The sequence below is a fragment of the Furipterus horrens genome, unplaced genomic scaffold (assembly GCF_987537825.1).
Source record: "Furipterus horrens unplaced genomic scaffold, mFurHor1.1.pri manual_scaffold_2, whole genome shotgun sequence".
Classification (NCBI taxonomy): Eukaryota; Metazoa; Chordata; class Mammalia; order Chiroptera; family Furipteridae; genus Furipterus; species Furipterus horrens.
The window spans coordinates 174,869-194,029 of NW_028327172.1; the positions used below are offsets into that span (position 1 = coordinate 174,869).

General features: G+C 61.9%; 1 protein-coding gene and 1 pseudogene across 1 annotated transcript; both read left to right on the plus strand.

The window, feature by feature from the left end:
• The first annotated feature begins 2,599 nt into the window (after positions 1 to 2,599).
• Positions 2,600 to 13,241, plus strand: B4GALNT4 (beta-1,4-N-acetyl-galactosaminyltransferase 4). The gene is made up of 20 exons (XM_090292022.1): positions 2,600 to 2,885; positions 5,269 to 5,372; positions 5,569 to 5,664; positions 5,741 to 5,836; positions 5,918 to 6,008; positions 6,122 to 6,222; positions 6,405 to 6,472; positions 6,654 to 6,732; positions 7,757 to 7,823; positions 7,922 to 8,056; positions 8,132 to 8,241; positions 8,311 to 8,411; positions 8,489 to 8,586; positions 8,656 to 9,571; positions 11,120 to 11,409; positions 11,528 to 11,681; positions 11,798 to 11,870; positions 11,950 to 12,103; positions 12,397 to 12,523; positions 12,812 to 13,241. The coding sequence occupies exons 1-20, from the start codon at positions 2,735 to 2,737 to the stop codon at positions 12,939 to 12,941; spliced, it is 3,141 nt and encodes a 1,046-aa protein (XP_090148148.1). The 5' UTR covers positions 2,600 to 2,734; the 3' UTR covers positions 12,942 to 13,241.
• Positions 13,161 to 15,089, plus strand: LOC150017287 (uncharacterized; annotated as a pseudogene).
• Positions 15,090 to 19,161: the final 4,072 nt, after the last annotated feature.

Genomic DNA, 19,161 nt, shown 5'->3' on the forward strand with positions numbered 1-19,161 from the left:
CGACCACGGAGGTCCTGAAAGACATAACAGACAAGACCAAAAACACAGTGATACGTGTCAAAGGGATGCAGAGCCCACTGACAGCGCCCAGTGGCCAAAACTGGGACAGCGCGAGCAGCAAACGGAGGGAGTAGCGTCGCGTCATAACCCGAGGCGGAAGCGCCCGTCCGTGAGATCACGCTGACACGGATCAGTCAGCGGGGAGAGACCGCTGTCCCCCATGGAGACGGTCACCGGGAGGCAGAGAAAGTGACGGAGAAGCTTCCTTCCTTCTCCTCCAGAGGCCACACCTGCTTGGGGTTCGGGTCCCTGCATCAGACGGAGCAGAAGCACGATTCTGCCCTTGTGTCTGTCGGCAGGTTAAGTAGAGTCTGAAGTGGAGTGAGTGTGCCAACCAGGTGGTCAAGAGGGACACCTGCTGGTGGGTCCCGTCAGCTCGTCCTAGTGGGAGTTGGGTGGCATTGGGGAGGCTGCCACCCTCCGGTGGAACAGAGGTGTCTCCTGCCTGCCGCCCCACCTGCTGGTTTCCAGGTGACAGGGGCCTGGGACCCAGTTTCCAACACCAGCTTCCCCGATCAGCTGTCACTCCCCAAAGAGGGGTTCCTGGGAGAAGAACCCCCCCCCAGCCCATCTACCTCACTGCTGTTACGTCCTTCCAGCACCTACTGCCACCTGACACTGTTCCTGGTGCACGTTTTTGTCTCTGCTTAGAAAAGTAGAAACTCCCTGAGAGGCGGGACCCTCGCCTGCCTTGTTCATTCCTGCGGCTGTGGGGGTCCCAGGTAACACCCACCCGGGACCGAGGGCAGCGTGAGGTGCACGCACAGCAGCGTCCATGGAAACGTATGAGTTTGGAGGGTGTTATAGCACAGAGCTGTTCACGTAACGTTAAAATATACACAATTCAATACATATTTCCACAAACGCACAGGTAGCATCATTATGGGAAGTGAACTGGAGGGGGGAAGGCATGACAATGGGAGGTGATGGGGGCAGGTTTGAAGGACAGATGGCAGATGACAAGCAGGGGAACATGGCCGACTCCATTCTCGGTCTCAAGGACAGACTAAAAGGACAAGGGCCACGAGGTGAGACGGTGAGCAGTGTGAGAACAGACTGCAGCTTCTTGGACCTTCTTCCCAGGGTGACATGGGGTCCCTGTCCCCTCCTCACACCTGGGAGGCCTGTGACAGCAGGTGGCAGGAAGTGTGCAGTGGCTCACTTTTCCCGGTTTGCAGGAGCCCAGAGGCCACCAGCCTGGTGTGGCCATGCCCAGGCGCTCTGCTGAATGGTCCCCACGGAGCCCAGAAATCCCCGCAGGCACCCCCGTGGTGCAGAACACCCCAGATGACCCAGCCCAGCCCCCAGGCACCTGGGCCACGCATATCTTCCCACCTGGGGCCCGTGACACAGTGGAGCAGAGAAAGCTGTCCTGTCCCGCCCTCGGCTCCCGACCCACAGGGCGTCACAGGGCTGCCTTCAGCGCGAGTGCTGGGTGATTCACTACACAGCAGGACGGGTGGAGGCAGGAGGGGCGGCCGACGCACAGGGAGGGCTGCAGCCCATGGGGGCGGAGTGCATCGCCTACCAAAGCGCACCGGCTGGGCCGGAGCCACACCGTGGACCCCGCCGCTAGTCGGCAGTGTCCACTGCGGCCCCTTCCGGCCACTCCCGCCCGTCCCCACACCACTGTGCCTGTCCACCTGGCCCCCGGCCCCCAGCTCAGGTCCTTGGTGGCTCCTCATCCTGCTCAAGGTGAAGCCATGTGCTAACGGACGTCCTCAGCCTCGCCTCCATCGGGCCTGCGGGCCCGCACACCCCAGCCCCTGGTCACCACCTGCCCACGTGTGTCTGTCCCCCAAACCGCCTCTTCCTCCACCTTCAGCCCCACTCCTGGTTGGCTGTGTGCAGGGGGCTTGTTTCACTCCCCCATCTCCGGCCCTCCCCCCACATCCACCAAGCCCCCGGTGTCCTCCCATCACCCCGTTGTCCGTGTCCCCACTGTCGCCCCCCACCCATAGCCTGCACGTCCCACGGACTCCAGCCCTGTGCACCCTGCGTTCCCGCCCTGTGTCCCCGAGCCTCCCGGTCCTCTGCGCACCTCCCCACCCCCTGCTCATCTCTGCCCCGTCCCCCCGCCCCTCCCCCCCCCCCAGCCCCGCGCCCAGTCCGGGCTCTGCCGCCCTTCGCATCCCGCTGTCCCCGCGTCCCCACACCTCCTCATACCCCCCAGCCCCTCTGCCCCCGCTCCGCTCCGCTCCTGCCGCATCCCGGACCCCCGCGCCCCCGTGCTGCGCGGGCGGGCGCGCCCAGGTGGATGAGCGCGCGTGGCGCGGAGACCGGCGCCGGGCACACCCTAGCACGCCGGCCCGCCTCCCGCGCCGCGGATTGGCTTCCCGCGGGTTCGCGGGACCCGATTGGCTCGCGCCGCGCGCAGGCCGGACCCGTTTCACGGTGGGTAGCACCGCATAGTGGATGCTGCTCAGTCCCGCCGCGGCCCCCAGGAGCGTGGAGCCCCAGCGGCCGGGCGCGGCCGCGCGGGGCCGGGCGGGGGCACCACCTGAGCCGCTCCGCCGCCCACCCCGGGCCCGCGGCCAAGGGCAGCCCGGGGTCGCGGCCGCACCCGGGGCCGCGGGCGGCGGACAAAGGGCCATGCAGGACCGAGGGATGCGGCGCGGAGCGCGCGGGAGCCGCTGAGCGCGGCCCGGGGCGGGGCGGGACGGGACCGGCCGCGATGCCGTGGTTCCCGGTGAAGAAGATCCGCAAGCAGATCAAGCTGCTGCTCCTGCTGGTGCTGCTCACCTGCGCCGCGTGGTTCACGTACGTGCACCTGAGCCTGGCGCGCCAGGGCCGCGCGCTGCACCAGCGGCTGGGCTACGGGCGAGGTACGGGAGGGGGCGCGCGCCCTGGGGTGGGGGGCGGCGAGGGCCCCGCGCAGGGCCGCTCCGGGCCCTCCCAGCGCCCGCTCCCGGCGTGGGCCAAACCCGCCCTCAGCTCCCGTCCGCCCTTCCCAGCTCGGCTATATTGGGGCAGGGGGCGCGGTTCTGCCCTCCGCGACACCCGATGACGTCAACAGTGACGAGCGAGACCCTCTAGAGGAACGTCCCTGCACCTAGGCGGACCCCGGATCTGGCCTGGAGCCGGGAGTGACAGGTTGACGGGGCTCCTGCGGAGACTTCCCTGGGCCCTGCCCGCTGGGATTTCCGGAGGCCGCTGCCTCCACTACTGGCCGCGTACCCAGCAGAGCCTCGGTTTCCCCATCTGCTGGGGGGAGGGGCAGAGAGCAGCGGGAAGGCTTCCTGGAGGGTGTGTCCTCGGTGAGCCTGTGGTGCCCGGCTGTGCGCGGGGGCGGGCCCGGTGATGGGAGCCAGCCTGAAGTGGACTCCCCCAGGCGCCCCCAGCTCACACGCCAGTGGCGACAGACAGTGAACCCGGGAAGCAAATCAGGTCCTGGTGAGCGCCGCAAGCAAGGCCGGGGGAGGGGGCCCTGGAAGGCCTCTGGGAGGTGATGACCTTTGACACAATATTTGGGGGAAGAGCATCCCAACTGCAGGAGCAGCATGAGAACCCAGAGAGCGAGGAGGAGGGACAGAGCACCTGGGACCTGAGAAGGGGGGATTGTGAGAGGGAACCGCCTCAGGGCAGAAAGCATCCCAACCAGGCTGCCCCCGACCCTTCTCCAGGAAGTGGGGTGTCCTCAGGGTGGGGGAGGGGTGAGAGTCAGAACAATGACCTGGACTCACCACATGTGAGGCCCCTTCACCGAGGGGTCCCAACTTCTCCGTTCAGCCCCATTCCCACCCCCACTTGGTGAAGCCCCTCTGCTTCCCCGCGGCCAGGGGTCTGGGCTTGCCGCAACCCCCAAGCCCATGCACCTCATAGCCACCCCACCCTCAAGAAGCCCCCAGCACTGCTCAGTCCCCCCCCCCTGCACCCCCTCCCCCCCGCTATCAGCAAACAACGCCAGACCCCAGAGCATGACCAGCGACAGGGTAAAACCAGCCCCCTCCTCAGACGCCCGTGTGGTTTTCTGAGCACCCACAGTCCTTGCCGACCTGACTTCCTGAGCAGCCAGGGGGCCTAGCTCAGCAGCTGGGAGGGGTGGCGGCGTGGGAACCCCACTTGTGAAACCAGTGAAGCTGGGCAGGAGGTTAGGGTCCCGGAAGATCCAGCCCCACCTCCTGTCCAGCCCCCTGTGCCTCCACCAGGGCAGCAGCTGGGCGAGCTTGAGGCCACCCTGACTGTGGGTCAGTGGCATCTTCAGTTCCACCTGGGAGAGGGGCAGGGGGCCGACCCCTCTCATGTCCAGCCCCTGTGCAGGCAGAGGCCCCAGGGAGGGTAGGCCGGGAGGAAGGGGGCCTGTCGACCTTGCCGTGCTGGGCCGGAGCCCTGCAGGCCCTGGTGGCAGCCCAGCTGGGGCCCCGCTGCAGGAGGCTCCCAGGGGTGGGCATGGGTGTCAAAGTCCAGGCTTGGCCCTGGACCAGAGGAGGGTTCTGGATCGCGTGTCCCTCGGAGGGGGTTCAGAGGGGCAGAGGTGGGGTACATTGAGGCCTCCCCTCAGAGGCTTAGGTCTTGGGTTTGGACCCCCAGGGGGTGGGGGGAATTTCAGGAAGGAGGCCTAGGAGTTGGGGGTGCAGAGGTGATCTGCCCCAGGCTAGGTGGGTGGGTCACCAAGCTCTGGAGATGTCCGCAGGCAGACCTGGGAAGGGTTCCCAGGCTGCCTTGGCCTCAGACCCTCCAGCAGTCAGAGCTGTGTGCCCGTCCCTCCTCTGCCCAGGTTGGTACCAGGGCTCCTTTGGACCCAGACCCTGGTCTCCGGGGCAGCAGGTGGCATTGCCACAGCTGGGGTGGCTGAGCCTCAAGCCAACAAGCTCTGGCCCTAACCAAGCCTTAGCTCTCCGTTGTGGAAAGGGAGGCAGGCAGAAAACATCCCAGCACCCGGGAAGAGCACTGAGGGCACAGAGCAGCCCTGGGGGTTTTCCTGGAGGTGGAGCCACTGATGAGGGTGGCAGATGGGTGTGCATGTGCACACACATAACCACTCCCTCACACCAGCTGGGGGCTGGGAAAAGCCGGGTAGAGGGCTCCAGGCCCCTGCAGTGGGACGTGAGAGAAGGACCCAGCACCTGTCCCACTGAAGGGAGGGATGCCTGGGAGCACAGGGAGCTGAGGGAGGGGCCTCAGCAGGAGACACTGGCCTCCTGCCCTGGCCCAGCCACATGGGATGGGGGTACCTGGGCCCTGGCCACACCGCTGTGTCACCCACAGATGGCGAGAAGCTGACTGGTGTGACAGACGGCCGGGGTGTCCGGGTGGCACTGTCCATGCAGAGAGCAGAGGACTCCAGCGAGAGTCGTGAGGAGGAGCAGGCGGTGAGCAGGGCCGTGGGAGGGAGCACGGGGGGCCCCGAGTCCACTCAGGCGGGCTGTGAGCTTGGAGGGCCCGCTGCGGCGTGGCCCGGCCCGCACACAGGCGGACGTGGGCGTGGGTGCTGCCCCTCTGTGGGGTCGAGTCCTGGGCTGTGAGGCCCCTCCCTGCCTTCACGTCACTCCCCTTTCTCTCCTGCAGGCCAACGGTCGGGACCCCAACAAGCTGTTTTCTGGGGGCACTGGAAGGCCACCCCCCGTGAACCTCACCCACCAGGCGCCGCCCTGGCGGGAGGAGGTGAGCGCGGGGGCCTGCGGGGCCTGCGGGGGTGGGGATGGGGGGCTGCGGGGAAGGTAAGACCCTCCCTCCGCAGTACAAGGGGCAGGCAAACCTGCACGTGTTCGAGGACTGGTGTGGCGGCGCCGTGGGCCACCTGCGGAGGAACCTGCACTTCCCGCTGTTCCCTCACGTGAGTGCGGCCCAGGCACAGCGGGCCTCCCACGGCGGGCGGGCTCCAGCGCGCGCTGACGTCAGATGTCACTGCCCGCAGATGCGCACCACCGTGAAGAAGCTGGCCGTGTCCCCCAAGTGGAAGAACTACGGACTCCGGATCTTCGGCTTCATCCACCCGGCAAGAGACGGTGTGCAGAAGGGGACGCGGGGGATTACAGGGAGTGGGGGGAGGGTGGTGGAAATGTGGGGTCAGGGGCCCCGAAGGGCCCACAGCCTCCTGAGCCCCTGTCTCGTGGCCTAGGCGATGTCCAGTTCTCTGTGGCTTCCGATGACAACTCCGAATTCTGGCTGAGCCCAAATGAGAGCCCGGCAGGTGCCCAGCTGGTGGCCTTTGTGGGCAAGGTACACCCTCTCCACAGCCCCGACCCCAGCTCGGTGCACCACCCGCACCTGCCCCTCCTCACTGGGCTCTGTGCGGCTTCAGTCCGGTCTCCTCCAGCCTCCTGCAACTTCTTAGAAAAGGGGTGGGACAGGCCGGTGCCCCCAAGGAGAGGGGGAGCCCCCACCTCATGTTGCCCCTCCAGACTGGGTCCGAGTGGACGGCGCCTGGCGAGTTCACCAAGTTCAGCTCCCAGCTGTCCAAGCCCAGACGGTGAGCAACAGGGAGCACGTGTGTGTGCGGGGGGTGTGTGACCCCACGCTGTACCTGGGCTGCCCTGCTGCCCAGCCGTCCCCACGGGATGCGCCCTGAGCCCCTACCCCTCTGGGCTCTCCATCTGTCTGGGGTTCTTGGGGTGCAGCAGGGCTCGTCCCCTGACTCCCTGTGTCTCCAGGCTCATGGCCTCCCGGAGGTACTACTTTGAGCTGCTGCACAAGCAGGACGACCGCGGCTCGGACCACGTGGAAGTGGGCGTGAGTGCGCCCCTCCTCCCTACCCTGCCCCCCCAACCACTGCTCCCCACCGAAGGACCCTGCCCCCGGGAGCTTCCTGTCTAGTTGACATGGCAGCCATCAGCACTCCTGGGAGGCTTCCTGGAGGAAGCAGCCCTTGAGCGAGTCTTGAAAGATAAGAGACTCACAGGGCCACCCAGTGGGGAGTGATTCTAGGGCGGGGGTGCATCAGGAGCCCAGCAGAGTCATCAGGGCCTGAATGGCTCAGATCCCTGAGAATGAGGCCGCTGGATTTGCTCTTCAGGCCACTGTGTGGAGAGAGCTGGGGGCACTTGTGCGGGGCCATCGGTCCCTGGACAGGGAGGTGGGAGTGGAAGAGTGGCAGGATAGAGGGCCTGAGCCTGGCTGAGTGTGGGCTGGTGAACACGGTGGGCTAGGGGGTCCTCAGCCCAGCTCCGGGATGTCCCAGGTGCCTGGTGTGTGTGGTGGGTGTCACCTAGCTTGGCGGAGGGTCCAGGCTAAGACACAGGTTTTGGATGATCTTGCAGAAGCTGGGTGCAGAGGTAGTGGATAGGGCCCCGGATGAGGTGGGAAGGGAAAAGGGCCTGGGACAGGAACCCCAACTTGAGAGGGGTGGGGGAGGGACAGGGTCTACTGAGGAGCAGCCACAGAGGTGGGGGGAGGGGGAGGTGCTGTCTCTGGCCCTTGGAAGGCCAGAACGGCCTCTGGGACAGCAGGGTCTGCAGACTGGGGGGGTGGGGGGGGCAGGTGAGGGGGCACTTGGGACGTCAGGGAAGGCCTGAGTGGGCTGAGTGGGGTGTGGGGTGTCCTCACCTGCCGGCAGGGCCCCCAGCCTGTGGGCTTCCCCTAGCTTCCCAGGACCCCTTTCCCACCCCCCACCCCGCTGGGAGCTTCCGGCACCCTTGAAGGGCTGGCCCCCACTAGTTCCCCGCTGTCTTGTCAGGGAAGGCCCTCCCTTCCCAGTCCCCGCCATGTTCCCACCTCCACCCACCCTTTGGCCCTGACTGCCCTCTCCACCCCACAGTGGCGGGCCTTCCTGCCTGGCCTGAAGTTTGAGGTCATAGGCCCTGCGCACATCTCCCTGTACACAGGTGCGGAGCTGGTGCCTCTTGGGGGTGGGGTGGCCTCTAGTGTGGGTAGGGCGGGGTGAGGGGGGTCCTGGGAAACCCACACGCCCTTCTGCCCCCAGATGAGTCAGCCCTGAAGATGGACCACGTGGCCCATGTCCCGCAGTCCCCAGCCAGCCACGTGGGGGGGCACCTGCCGCAGGAGGAGCCCAGAGCCGACATGCTGAGGCCAGACCCCCGAGACACCTTCTTCCTCAGTGAGAGGGGGCCTTCAGGGTGGGGAGGCGCGGCGGGGGCTCCGGGCTGGTGGGCTGAGACCACCCCTCTGGCAGCTCCTCGCGTGGAGCCTTCGAGTCTGGAGAATGTGCTGGAGCCCTGTGCCTATGCGCCCACCTACGTGGTCAAGGACTTTCCTATCGCGAGATACCAGGGACTACAGTTTGTAAGTGCCCCTCGGTGGGACGGCGGCCCCGAGCCCGTCCGCGCCGCCCTGAGCGCCCCGCCCCGCCAGGTGTACCTGTCCTTCGTGTACCCCAACGACCGCACGCGCCTCACGCACATGGAGACGGAGAACAAGTGCTTCTACCGGGAGTCGCCGCTGTACCTGGAAAGGTGGGCGGGGCGCGCCGAGGAGCCGGGGCGGGGCCTCCGCTGCGGGCGGGTCTCTGATGCTCCGCCCACGCCCCCAGGTTCGGCTTCTATAAGTACATGAAGATGGACCGCGGGGAGCAGGGGGAGGAAGACGAGCAGGCGCAGCGGCGAGCCTTCCTCTTCCTCAACCCCGACGGTGAGTGCCCCCCGGCGCCCCCAGCTGGCGCCCCCCTGGGCCGGCCACGCTTACCGGCGCTTTCCGCAGACGTCCTGGATGATGAGGACGAGGGGGAGCTGCTCGACAGTCTGGAGCCCACGGGGTCCCGCCCGGTGCAGAGCGGCCGTCGACCCCCCGCCCCCACCACAGCCCCCACGGAGGCTGGGCCGTCCCCCAGCCCCACACACCAGCGGACCCCCAGGCACGCCCGGGCGCTGAGCTGGGCCGCCAGGGCCGCGCGCCCCCTGCCGCTCCTCCTGGGCCGCGCGCTGCCCCCCCGCGCCGCGGCGGCTCAGCCGCCCCCAAAGGTCTACGTGACCCGGGTGCGGCCCGGCCTGCGGGCACCCCCTCGGCCCCTGGAGGCGCTCAGCCCAGGCGGCCCTCGCTGGCCGCCTTTCCCGGGGGTCTTCCTGCGCCCCAGACCTCTGCCCCGGGTGCAGCTGCGGGCGCCCCCACGCCCGCCCTGGTCTCGAGGCTACAGGACCAGCGGCTCCCAGGCCACAGAGCTGCGGTCCCCTCCCCAGGCTCATGCCACCGAGGGGAGCCGGGAGGGCCAGGCCCGGCCGCTGGGACTCGCAGCGCCCACGGCGAACTTGGACATGTCCGAAACGCGGCCTGTGACCTCCTTCCTGAGCTTGTCCCAGGTGTCCAGGCCACAGCCGCCTGGGGGGGAGGAGGAGGAGGAGGAGGAGGAGGAGGAAGGGGACGATGATGGGGCCCCTGGTGATGAGGCTGCCTCAGAGGACAGCGAGGAGGAGGCCGCCGGCCCCCCGCAGGGCCGCTGGCGCGAGGACGCCATCGACTGGCAGCGCACCTTCAGCGTGGGCGCCGTGGACTTCGAGCTGCTGCGCTCGGACTGGAACGACCTCCGCTGCAACGTGTCTGGCAACCTCCAGCTGCCCGAGGCCGAGGCTGTGGACGTGGTCGCCCAGTACATGGAGCGGCTCAACACGCGCCACGGCGGGTACGGGGCGGGGGGTGGGTGGGCGGCACGGGAGTGCAGAGGCCGCCTCCTCGGGACCCTCAGAGAACTGCCTTCGCTCCCTGCTGGTCCCCCTTCCTGCCCAGGGCCCCTGTCAATGTTGGGGACATCACCCCCCACTCTCCACCCACCGCCAGCGCTGGTTCCCCTGTCCTGTACCTCCAAACCCCAGCCCGTCACCTTGGACCTGGACCCTAAAATGCCTCTGAGTCACCTAGGCCACTTCTCCACCCACAGGTCAGGCTGAGAGCCCCCCGCCCCTCCTCACCAGGCCCAGTTCCAGGGGCCTGGCCAGCAGGGTCTTCTCCTAACAGGGAAGTGGGCAGTGCTCCTGCCTCCCTGCCCTCGGTGGCCTCCCCCTGGCCCCAGGCGCCCCAGTCTGGCCTCTAGGGGGGCACTGGGGAGTTCGCAGAGCCTTGAAGGAGGGCAGAACCTGGTCGTGGGCCCTGAAAGCCACATTCAGGGTTCAGTTTTGCCTTGTGAGACTAGATTTTGAACAATGTGGGTTTGACCTGTTTGGGCGGGAGCCGGTGGTCATGTTGCTGCCCTGGAGGGAAGCGGCTGAGAGGGGGCCCATGGGGCCCATGACTTGGGCTTGATGTGACCGTGGCATGACCGTGGCAGGGATGGGCTGGCCTGGGCTTGGGGTGGGCGAGGTCTGGTTCTCGGGGGCCAAGAGGACCAGCTTGCTCTCGACTCTGCTTGAGAGCCGCTCACGGCCCCGTGGGCATGAGGGGGTCTGTTCAGTACAATTGTCGTTCCTGTGGCCCCGAGAAAAAAGGCGCAGACCCAGAGCGTTTGGGGAGAGTGTGGTGGGCATGGCAGGGGTTGGAGGGGGTGTCGGGACCCCTGGGAAGTCACGCCAGCTCCCAGCAGGGGGACACGCCTGCGAGGTCAAAACTGGGGGAAGACTGGCTTCAGTCAAGGTTAGGGTTCTGTTTTCCCAGGACCAGAGGAAGCCTCTGTTGAGGGCAGATTGAAGGACAGTAAGGTGCTCAGGAGCGGGGAGTGAGGGGGAAGGGGCCAGAGGGCAGCTCGGGGCAGACCCAGAGGCCTCTTCCCTCAGGGATCAGGACGGCCCTGACCTAGTGCCAGGGAGGTGGAAGGAGGCACCACCCAGGGCCTCGGAGAAGCTGGGGAGGGTGGGGCACCCCAGGACAAAGGACCGTGGGAAGAGGAAGTGGGCTCACACAGTGTGAGGGGATACTGATGGCCACCATCTGCTGAAGGTCCTACACGGCCACCGTGAGACACTGGAATCTGTACTGTGTGTAGTGGGTGCTGCTGAGTGGTTCTGAGCCTGTCAGAGTGCACCGGGGGATGACGCAAGTGGAGGAGAGGACGGGCCTGGGCTGGCGGGTCACCTCCCCCTGGGGGCTGCGCTGGGAGTGGGGACAAAGTGTGGGCCTACCTCCTGTGAACGCCCCCCGGCGGCAGGTGTGATGGGGCAACTGGCGGCCCCGGGTTCGGAGGCTGGGGGCGCGGTGCAGGGAGAAGCCCCAGGGGGCTGATCCTGGCCTCCTCTCCCAGGCGCTACGCGCTCCTGCGAATCGTGAACGTGGAGAAGCGCCGAGACTCAGCTCGCGGGAGCCGCTTTCTCCTGGAGCTGGAGGTCCAGGAGCGCGGGGGCAGCCGCCTGCGCCTGTCCGAGTACGTCTTCCTGCGCCTGCCCGGAGCCCGCGCCGGGGACGCCGATGGGGACGGAGGGAGTCCCGAGCCGGCTCCCGCCGCCTCCACGCGCCCCGACGGCAACCCCGAGCTGTGCCGGCCGCTTCGCCTGGCCTGGCGCCAGGATGTGATGGTTCACTTCATCGTGCCAGGTGCGGGAGGGCTGCGGGGCGGCCGCTGGGTTTTCTGGGAGACGTTCTAGGAGGCGTAGCTGGATGGGGTACCGTGCGGTGGGGTCGGACTGGGCTCAGGGGCCTCATCCTTCTCCAGTGAAGAACCAGGCGCGCTGGGTGGCGCAGTTCCTGGCAGACATGGCCTTGCTGCACGCACGCACCGGGGACTCACGCTTCAGCGTCATCCTGGTGGACTTTGAGAGCCAGGACATGGACGTGGAGCGCGCCCTGCGCACGGCGCGGCTGCCCAGGTACCCGCGTCCCATCCCCCCACGCCAGCAGTGGGCGGAGACTGCGCGCATCTTCCCTCCTGGGGAGACGGGTTTCCCCGCACCCAGGAACCCTTACCGGTCACCCCCACCCCCAGGTACCAATACCTGAGGCGGACCGGGAACTTCGAGCGCTCGGCAGGGCTGCAGGCCGGAGTGGACGCGGTGGAGGTGTGTGGGCGAGGCGGGGGCACGGTGGGGGCCACCTTCCCGCGCAGAGGCAGCGCTCAGGCCTCCCTGCCTCCCCCAGGACGCGAGCAGCATCGTTTTCCTCTGCGACCTGCACATCCACTTCCCCCCCAACATCCTGGACGGCATCCGCAAGCACTGCGTGGAGGGCAAGCTGGCCTTTGCCCCGGTGGTCATGCGCCTGGGCTGCGGGAGCTGGCCGGGGGACCCACACGGTAACGCCAGCGTGCAATCTAGGCTCCCTGGGGGCCTCTCCCAGCCCCCGAGGCTGGCCTGGGCCCCATCAGTGCCCCTGTGATGCCCTGTAGTGTCTAGGACCCCTGCCCCCAGAGTGCCCAGGTCCTCCCCCCGTGCCCCTAGGGTCCTGCCCAGCCACTAGGAGCCTCCTCCAGCACCCAGTCGTGTGCAGGCTCCCTGGGTCATGACTCCCACAGAGGGGTAGTGACCCTGGTGAAGGGATGCACCCCAGCATCGCTCCTGAGGTCTGAAGGGCACCCTCGCCGCCCAGGGTACTGGGAGGTGAACGGCTTCGGCCTCTTTGGGATCTACAAGTCGGACTTGGACCGCGTGGGAGGCATGAACACCGAGGAGTTCCGAGACCAGTGGGGCGGCGAGGACTGGGAGCTCCTGGACAGGTGACCCCCTCCCCGCCATCATGCAGACGGACTGCATGCCTCCCCCCGCCTCCACCCGGGACCGTGGCCTGGAGAGGCCCACGGACCCCGCCCTGTTCCCAGAAACCACACCCCTCCTGGGGCCCTGCAGACGGCGGGTGGCCCTTGGACCAGTTCTGGCCCCAGATTCTGTGGGCCCAGTGGGGGCCCCGAGTCCCATCCTCCCACTGGGTCCTGCAGTAGCAGAAGCCCCAGGACTGGGGTCCTTACCACCCCCAGCCCCCAGCCCTGACACCTGTCCCCACCCAGGGTCCTGCAGGCGGGGCTGGAGGTGGAGCGGCTGCGCCTGAGGAACTTCTACCACTACTACCACTCCCGGAGGGGCATGTGGGCCACGCGCAGCCGCGGCCGGAAGGGCTCCCGTGGGGAGGGCCCTTGAAGACCGACACCCGCCCAGCGGCTACTGCAGTCCTGAGCCTGGTTTCTGGGGACCCCTCGAGGCTTGCCACAGGGGCACAGCCCCGCCTGTGCCTGCCCTCCCCGGCCCACCGAGGCTGCTGCCCCTCATGCCCATCCTGAGAGGCAGCCTTGACAGTGGGTCAGGCCCGGCCTGTCCCCACACTCCATGCGATGATTTCTGTGAAATTTTGCCGTAGCGATGACGTTGTTTTCAGGATTTTCAAGAGTTCTGTCTGTTCCGTTTTTTATTCAGAATGAAATGAAATATTTTTTTTAGTTCCGACTGGTCCTCTGCCTGGCTCTTGGGAGGACAGATATGGGCCTCGGCAATGGCCAGAGAGCCCTGCACCCATGGGTGGCCCTGGGCACTGTCCCTGCTCCTGAAGACCTTCCTGACTCACAGTTGCAGCGGCCACGCTGACCTCACCCTCCACACCCAAGACCTCTGTCCCCTTCCCATCCATTCCCTTTGAGCTTCTGTGCTGGGTTCCAGAGGGGAAGAGACCTCGGACCCGTCCTTGCCACTACATGCCTGTGGAGTCACGTGGCCTTCCCACCTGCAAGCAAAGACCCTTCAGCCACGTACTCAGTCCCCTGCACCTGAAAACTCGGGCATCACTCCTTCTCCATCCTCCTTGGAGGCAAAGCAGCACTCAGCACCCTGGGCGAGGGTGTATGAGTTAGATTTGACTTTTGCTCATGGAGCTGGAAGTTCAGGTCAGGGGGGCACTAAAGAGGACTGACCCAGAGGCTGGATGATGCCAAGGGCCAGCCCTTCCTGGGGTTCAGCCCCAGTTTCAGGCTGGGCTCCGAGCACGGGAGGGAGACCGGTGGTCTGCCTGGCGCCGGCTGCCTGCCTGCATGAGGTTCTTGTAGCTGCTGTAACAGGATCCCCCCACGTGGTGGAATTTGTGATCTCACGGTTCTGAAGGGCAGATGTCCTAAAATCGCTGTTTCTACAGGGCTGCCCTCCTGGAGGCTTTAGGGTGGAAACTTCCTTTCTAGAGGCCGCCTGGACTTCTCCGCACAAGGGCTCTTCCTCTGCCTTCAAAGCCAGCATCCTACCGCCTTCCTGTTCCTCTTCTCTGTGTCTCCCATCTCTGGTCCCATCCCCCTGTCTCTGACTCTGGCCCTCCCTCTCATAAGGGGCCCCTGGGATAACCCAGGACAGGCTCCCCATCTCAGAGGACACCGTGACTTATTCACACCTACAAAGTCACTTTTGCCACAGGAGGTGCAGTCGCAGGCTCAGGGTCACGGTGGGGACAGTGGGGCTGTGTCACTCATACCCACTCGCTGGCATTCAGTGGGCAGACAGCGCGTGTGCCCAGCAGCCCAAACGACCCTCTTGAGATTTACCCAAGTTGCATCCATAGGTCATAGTTCACTCCGGTGTGCAACCTACAGACCCAGAGCAGCAGGAAGAGTTCTGATAAAAGGAACCAGAGAGACGCTCCAGACTGGCCCTAAGACTATTCTAGAGATGGCCCTGCTGGGAGGGACAGGAACGAGGCCTTCAGCTCTGGGGCTGGCGACTAGAGCAGCAGTGATGTTTGGGCTTCCTCGCAAGTCCTGTGGGTCCACAGGGCAGAGCACACAGCTAACCCTAACACCTGCCCACCCAGAAGACACCGGGCGCCCCCAGCTGACACTGCCCACTCCTCCCTAAGTCTAATGCAGGTGCACTGCGCCCACCTATAGGTGTTGTGTAACAAGGAAGGGACGAGCTCTGGACTTCGGATCACACAGTGCAGGTGGGGTTGTGGGTGGGGGAGCGGATGGAGGAGACTCCCAGCAGCGGTGTTGGGGAACCTGGGCAGACGCACCGGGAAAGGAAGGAAGGAAAGAAACGAGGCCACTCTCTTATACCGTATACAGGAATAAACTCAAAATGGATTAAAGACTTACATGTAACACCTGAAATCATAAACTTCCCAGAATAAAACAGGCAGTAGAGCCTTCAACCTCACTCTTACTGTAGCAGAACCCCTGGGCTCTCCGACTGAAACAGAACCCACGGGCTGTTTTGTTAGGGGCCTGATTGCCCGCCGCCAGAATTATAACTCAATACCAGAGTTTAGTGAAAAGAAAGAATTGTTTATTTAATAGTTATATAAATTTAGGTTATTTGTGGATTTCTGCCATTAAGTCTTATTTTCTTTAAAACACCACAAACACATAATTCAGCCTCCCTGCACGAAACCAGGCTAGTTTTAGAAAAGTTGGAGACACCGTTTCCCTACTTCCTAGACACAGTTCAGCTCTCCCGGTGGCTGCCAATCCTTCGATTCTGACTGGGGAGGCCTTGTCTGTGTTATGGTGCCCGCCAGCTTTTAATCCAGAACCACATGGATTGCAAGCCTCCTTGTAAGCTGTGTGGAGTCCTCCCTTCTCAAAGCTGCATGGTGTCCCTTCCTTTTCCAAGCCGCATGGTGTACCCAGTTAAAATGTCTGCCACTTATTTTTAAATCCCTGACTGCGTCTGGGTATGGTACCCAGTTCTGACCATTCACAGAAGCCTATGCAGGGTCTGTAGGCTCCTTCCGTACCATCCCACAGTCCAAGACCCTTCCCATCTTTTTGGGCCTTGGAAGTGTCAAATCCATTTGCATAACAAAGACACCAGCCACCAGCCTCAGGCATGTGAAGGCATCCTGAAAGCTGCTTCCTTTTCCCCATCCCCCAACCGCAAGCTCTGGGTGTTTTTGGACACCTCCATTCTGTAACATTACCAATTTTCTTCTTTCTTTTTAAAGGTTTTATTTATTTTTAGAGAGAGGGGAAGGAAAGGAGAGAGAAAGAGAGGGAGAGAAACATCCATGTGGGGTTGCCTTTCACACACCCCCAACGGGGGACCTGGCTCACAACTGAGGCCTGCGCCCTGACTGGGAATTGAACTGGCGACCCTGTGGTTTGCAGGCCGGTGCTCAGTCCACTGAGCCATATGGGCCAGGGCCAATTTTATTTATTTATTTACTTTTGATATGTCTCCTAGAACAAGGGAAACAAAACAAAATAAATGAGTGAAACTACATCAAACTAAAAAGTTTTGCACAGTCCTAGCTGGCAAAACAGGTTGCTGTTTCTCTCCCTCCCTTCCCCTCAACCTATAAATAAATAAATAAATAAATAAATAAAATCTAAGAAAAAAAGTTTTACATAGCAAAGGAAACCATCAACAAAACAGCAAGACAGCCTGCTGAGTGGGAGAACACATTTGCCAATGGCATATCCCATAAGTAGTTAACATCCAAAATGTATAAGAAACTCATACAACTGAACACACACAAAAAATCTGATTTAAAAATGGGCAGAGGTCCTGAATAGACGTTTCTCCCAGGGAGACATACAGATGTCCAATAGACATAAGAAAAAATGCTCATCATCACTAATCATCAGAGAAATTGAAACCACAATAAGACTTCCCCCCACATCTGTCAGAATGGCTGTTATCAATAAGTCAACAAGTGCTGGCGAGGATGCAGAGAAAAGGGATCCTCGTGCACTGTTGCTAGGAATGCAGACTGGTGCAGCCTCTGTGGAAAGGAAAATTAAAAATAGAACTACCATATGACCCAGCAATTCCACTTATGGGTATTTATTCAAAGAAATCCAAAACACTTGTTTGAGAAGACATACGCACCCCTGTGGTCCCTGCAGCGTTATGTACAATTGTCAAGCTGTTGGGTCAAGATTCCGAGCATGTGTACAGCGGAATGTTGCTCGCCCGTGAAAAGAACGGCAGCTGCCCATCTGCACCAACAGCGAGGGACCTAAAGGGTATTGAGCTCAGAGGAATAAGTCAGGCAGGCAGGCCGATGTTGTACGAGTCACGGACAGGATCCAAAGGACAAAAGTAATGAACAAGCAAATGGAAGCAAGCGCATAGTCACAGAGAGCAGACTGGTGGCTGCCGGGTGGGGAGGGGGGCGGAGAGCTGCGTGAAAATTGGGGCTGAGGGGGACTAAGACACGGAAATTGGTGGTTACAGAGCAGTCTTAGGGATGCAAAGTCTGGCCCAGGGAACACGGTCACATTGTAATAACTATGTGTGGGGCCAGGGAAGGACCAGCCTTATGGGGGGAGAACTTGGTAAGTTATAGAAATGTCTAACCACTGTTATGCACCTGAAACTAATCATATTGGAAGTCACCTGTAACTGACATTTTAAATTTAAATTAAAAAACTTTAGTCCTGGCTGGTGTGGCTCAGTGGATTGAGCGCTGGCCTTTGAACCAAAGAGTCACCAGTTCAATTCCCAGTCAGGACACAGGCCTGGGTTGTGGCCCCCAGTTGGGGGCATGTGAGAGGCAACCACTCATGGATGTTTCTCTCTCTCTCTTTCTCCCTCTCTTCCTCTCTCTCTGAAAATAAGTAAATAAATAAAATCTTTACAAAAATAAAATAAAATAAATAATTTTTTTAAATAAGAAAAATGTAATCTGCAATCAGGTAAAGCATACACATCAGAAAACTCATTACCTCAGGAAGCATAAGAAAGTGTCAGATGGAATTCCACGCAATCTGGGTTATACAAACACTGTAATTTACTTATGTATTTGTTTATTAACTCATTTACACAGCTATTTCATGAGCACCCACTGTGTGCCAGGCACGGAGGACAAAGCAGTAACAAAGCAGACGGAAGTCCCTGCCCCAGGAGAGCTTACCGTCCAGGGGCGGGGGCGCTGGAGCCGCCGCCAAAGAGGCGGAGCGTCCCCGCGGGGGTGGGGGTGGCTGCGAGGCAGGGAAACAAAGCCTGGAAGGAGACCGCGAGCGTGCGTGCAAACAGCGGTGGGAGCAAGCGAGCCTGAGAAGCTGACATCTCAGCAAAGACCGGAAGGTTGGGCTGAGAGCCACCAAGCATGCGACGGGGGAGGGGAGGTGGTTAGACGTGCGGGCCACGTAAACCGAAGGTCTGCAGATTGGGAAGGAAGAAATAAAACTGTCTGCAGATGACATGATTATCTACGTAGAGAACCCAAAAGGCTTGGGAGGAAGAAAAAGCCCTGCGAACCAATCGATTGTGGCTCAATCGCAGGGAACCAGGTTAGCACACAAAACCCCGTGTTTTCCCACGGGCCAGCAATGAGCAATCAGAACTTGAAGTTTAAAACACAGTAGCACTTACATTATCCCCATAAAAGCGAAATACTTAGGCATAAATCTGACAAAACCTGAACAAGCCCTGTATGAGGGAAACTATAAAGCTCTGATGCACGGAATGAAGAACTAAATAAGGTGTCCCATGCTCACGGACGGGGACGCTCTGCATTGCCAAGAGGTCAGTTCCTCCCAGCTTGATCTACAGATTCAATGCAAGCCAAGCAAATCCCAGCAAGTTATCGACAAACTGATCCTGACGTTTCTCTGGAGGCAAAGACCCAGATTAGCCAACTCAGTGTTGAAGGAGAAGAACCAAGCCGGAGGACGGACGCTCCCCGGCTCCAAGGCTGGCCGCGCAGCTCCAGGAATCAGGACGGCGCAGTGCTGGGCAAAGAACAGACACACAGATCCACGGGACAGAACACAGAGGCCAGAAATAGCCCCGCACAGATATGGTCGCCTGACCTTTGATAACGGAGCCAAGCCATACGTACAATGGAGCAAAGATGGTCCGTCTTTTCAGCAAATGGTGCTGGAACAGCCTGACATTCACATGGAAAAAAACTCATCTAGACTCAGATCTTACACCCTTCCCAGTAAGTAACCCAAAAGGGATCACTGGCCTAAATGGAAAACACAAGACTATAAGACTTCTAGAAGATAACACAGGAGAAAATCGAGACCACTCTGGGTTTGGCAACGATCCATGAAAAAAGATTGATAAGCCGGACTTCACAAAATGAAAAACCTTTGCTCCGCAAAGACAGTCAAGAGAAAGAGGAGACAAGTCACACGGGGGAGAACGTATTTGCAAAGGACGCATCTGATAATAGACTGTTACCCAAAATACAAAAATAACTCTTACAGTTCAACATTTTTAGTTAGAAAACAAGTAATAACCCAATTAAAAACAGGCCAAAGGCCTTCCTAGAAATGATACAGATACAGCGAGTAAGCACACGAGGAGACACTCCGCATCTCATGCCATCAGGGAAGTGCTAACGAAAACACGGAGACGCCACTGCACACTCACGGGAATGACTGACATCCAGAGCCCGGGCACCGCCAGGTGCTGGGGGACACGGGGCAGCCAC

Excerpts from the sequence above, each read along its gene's own strand:
- B4GALNT4 (XM_090292022.1), top strand. The coding sequence starts at position 2,735 with ATGCCGTGGTTCCCGGTGAAGAAGATCCGCAAGCAGATCAAGCTGCTG. Across the intron at positions 5,837-5,917 it reads ACTTCCCGCTGTTCCCTCAC|ATGCGCACCACCGTGAAGAA; the intron begins GTGAGTGCGGCC and ends CACTGCCCGCAG. Across the intron at positions 6,009-6,121 it reads CATCCACCCGGCAAGAGACG|GCGATGTCCAGTTCTCTGTG; the intron begins GTGTGCAGAAGG and ends CTCGTGGCCTAG.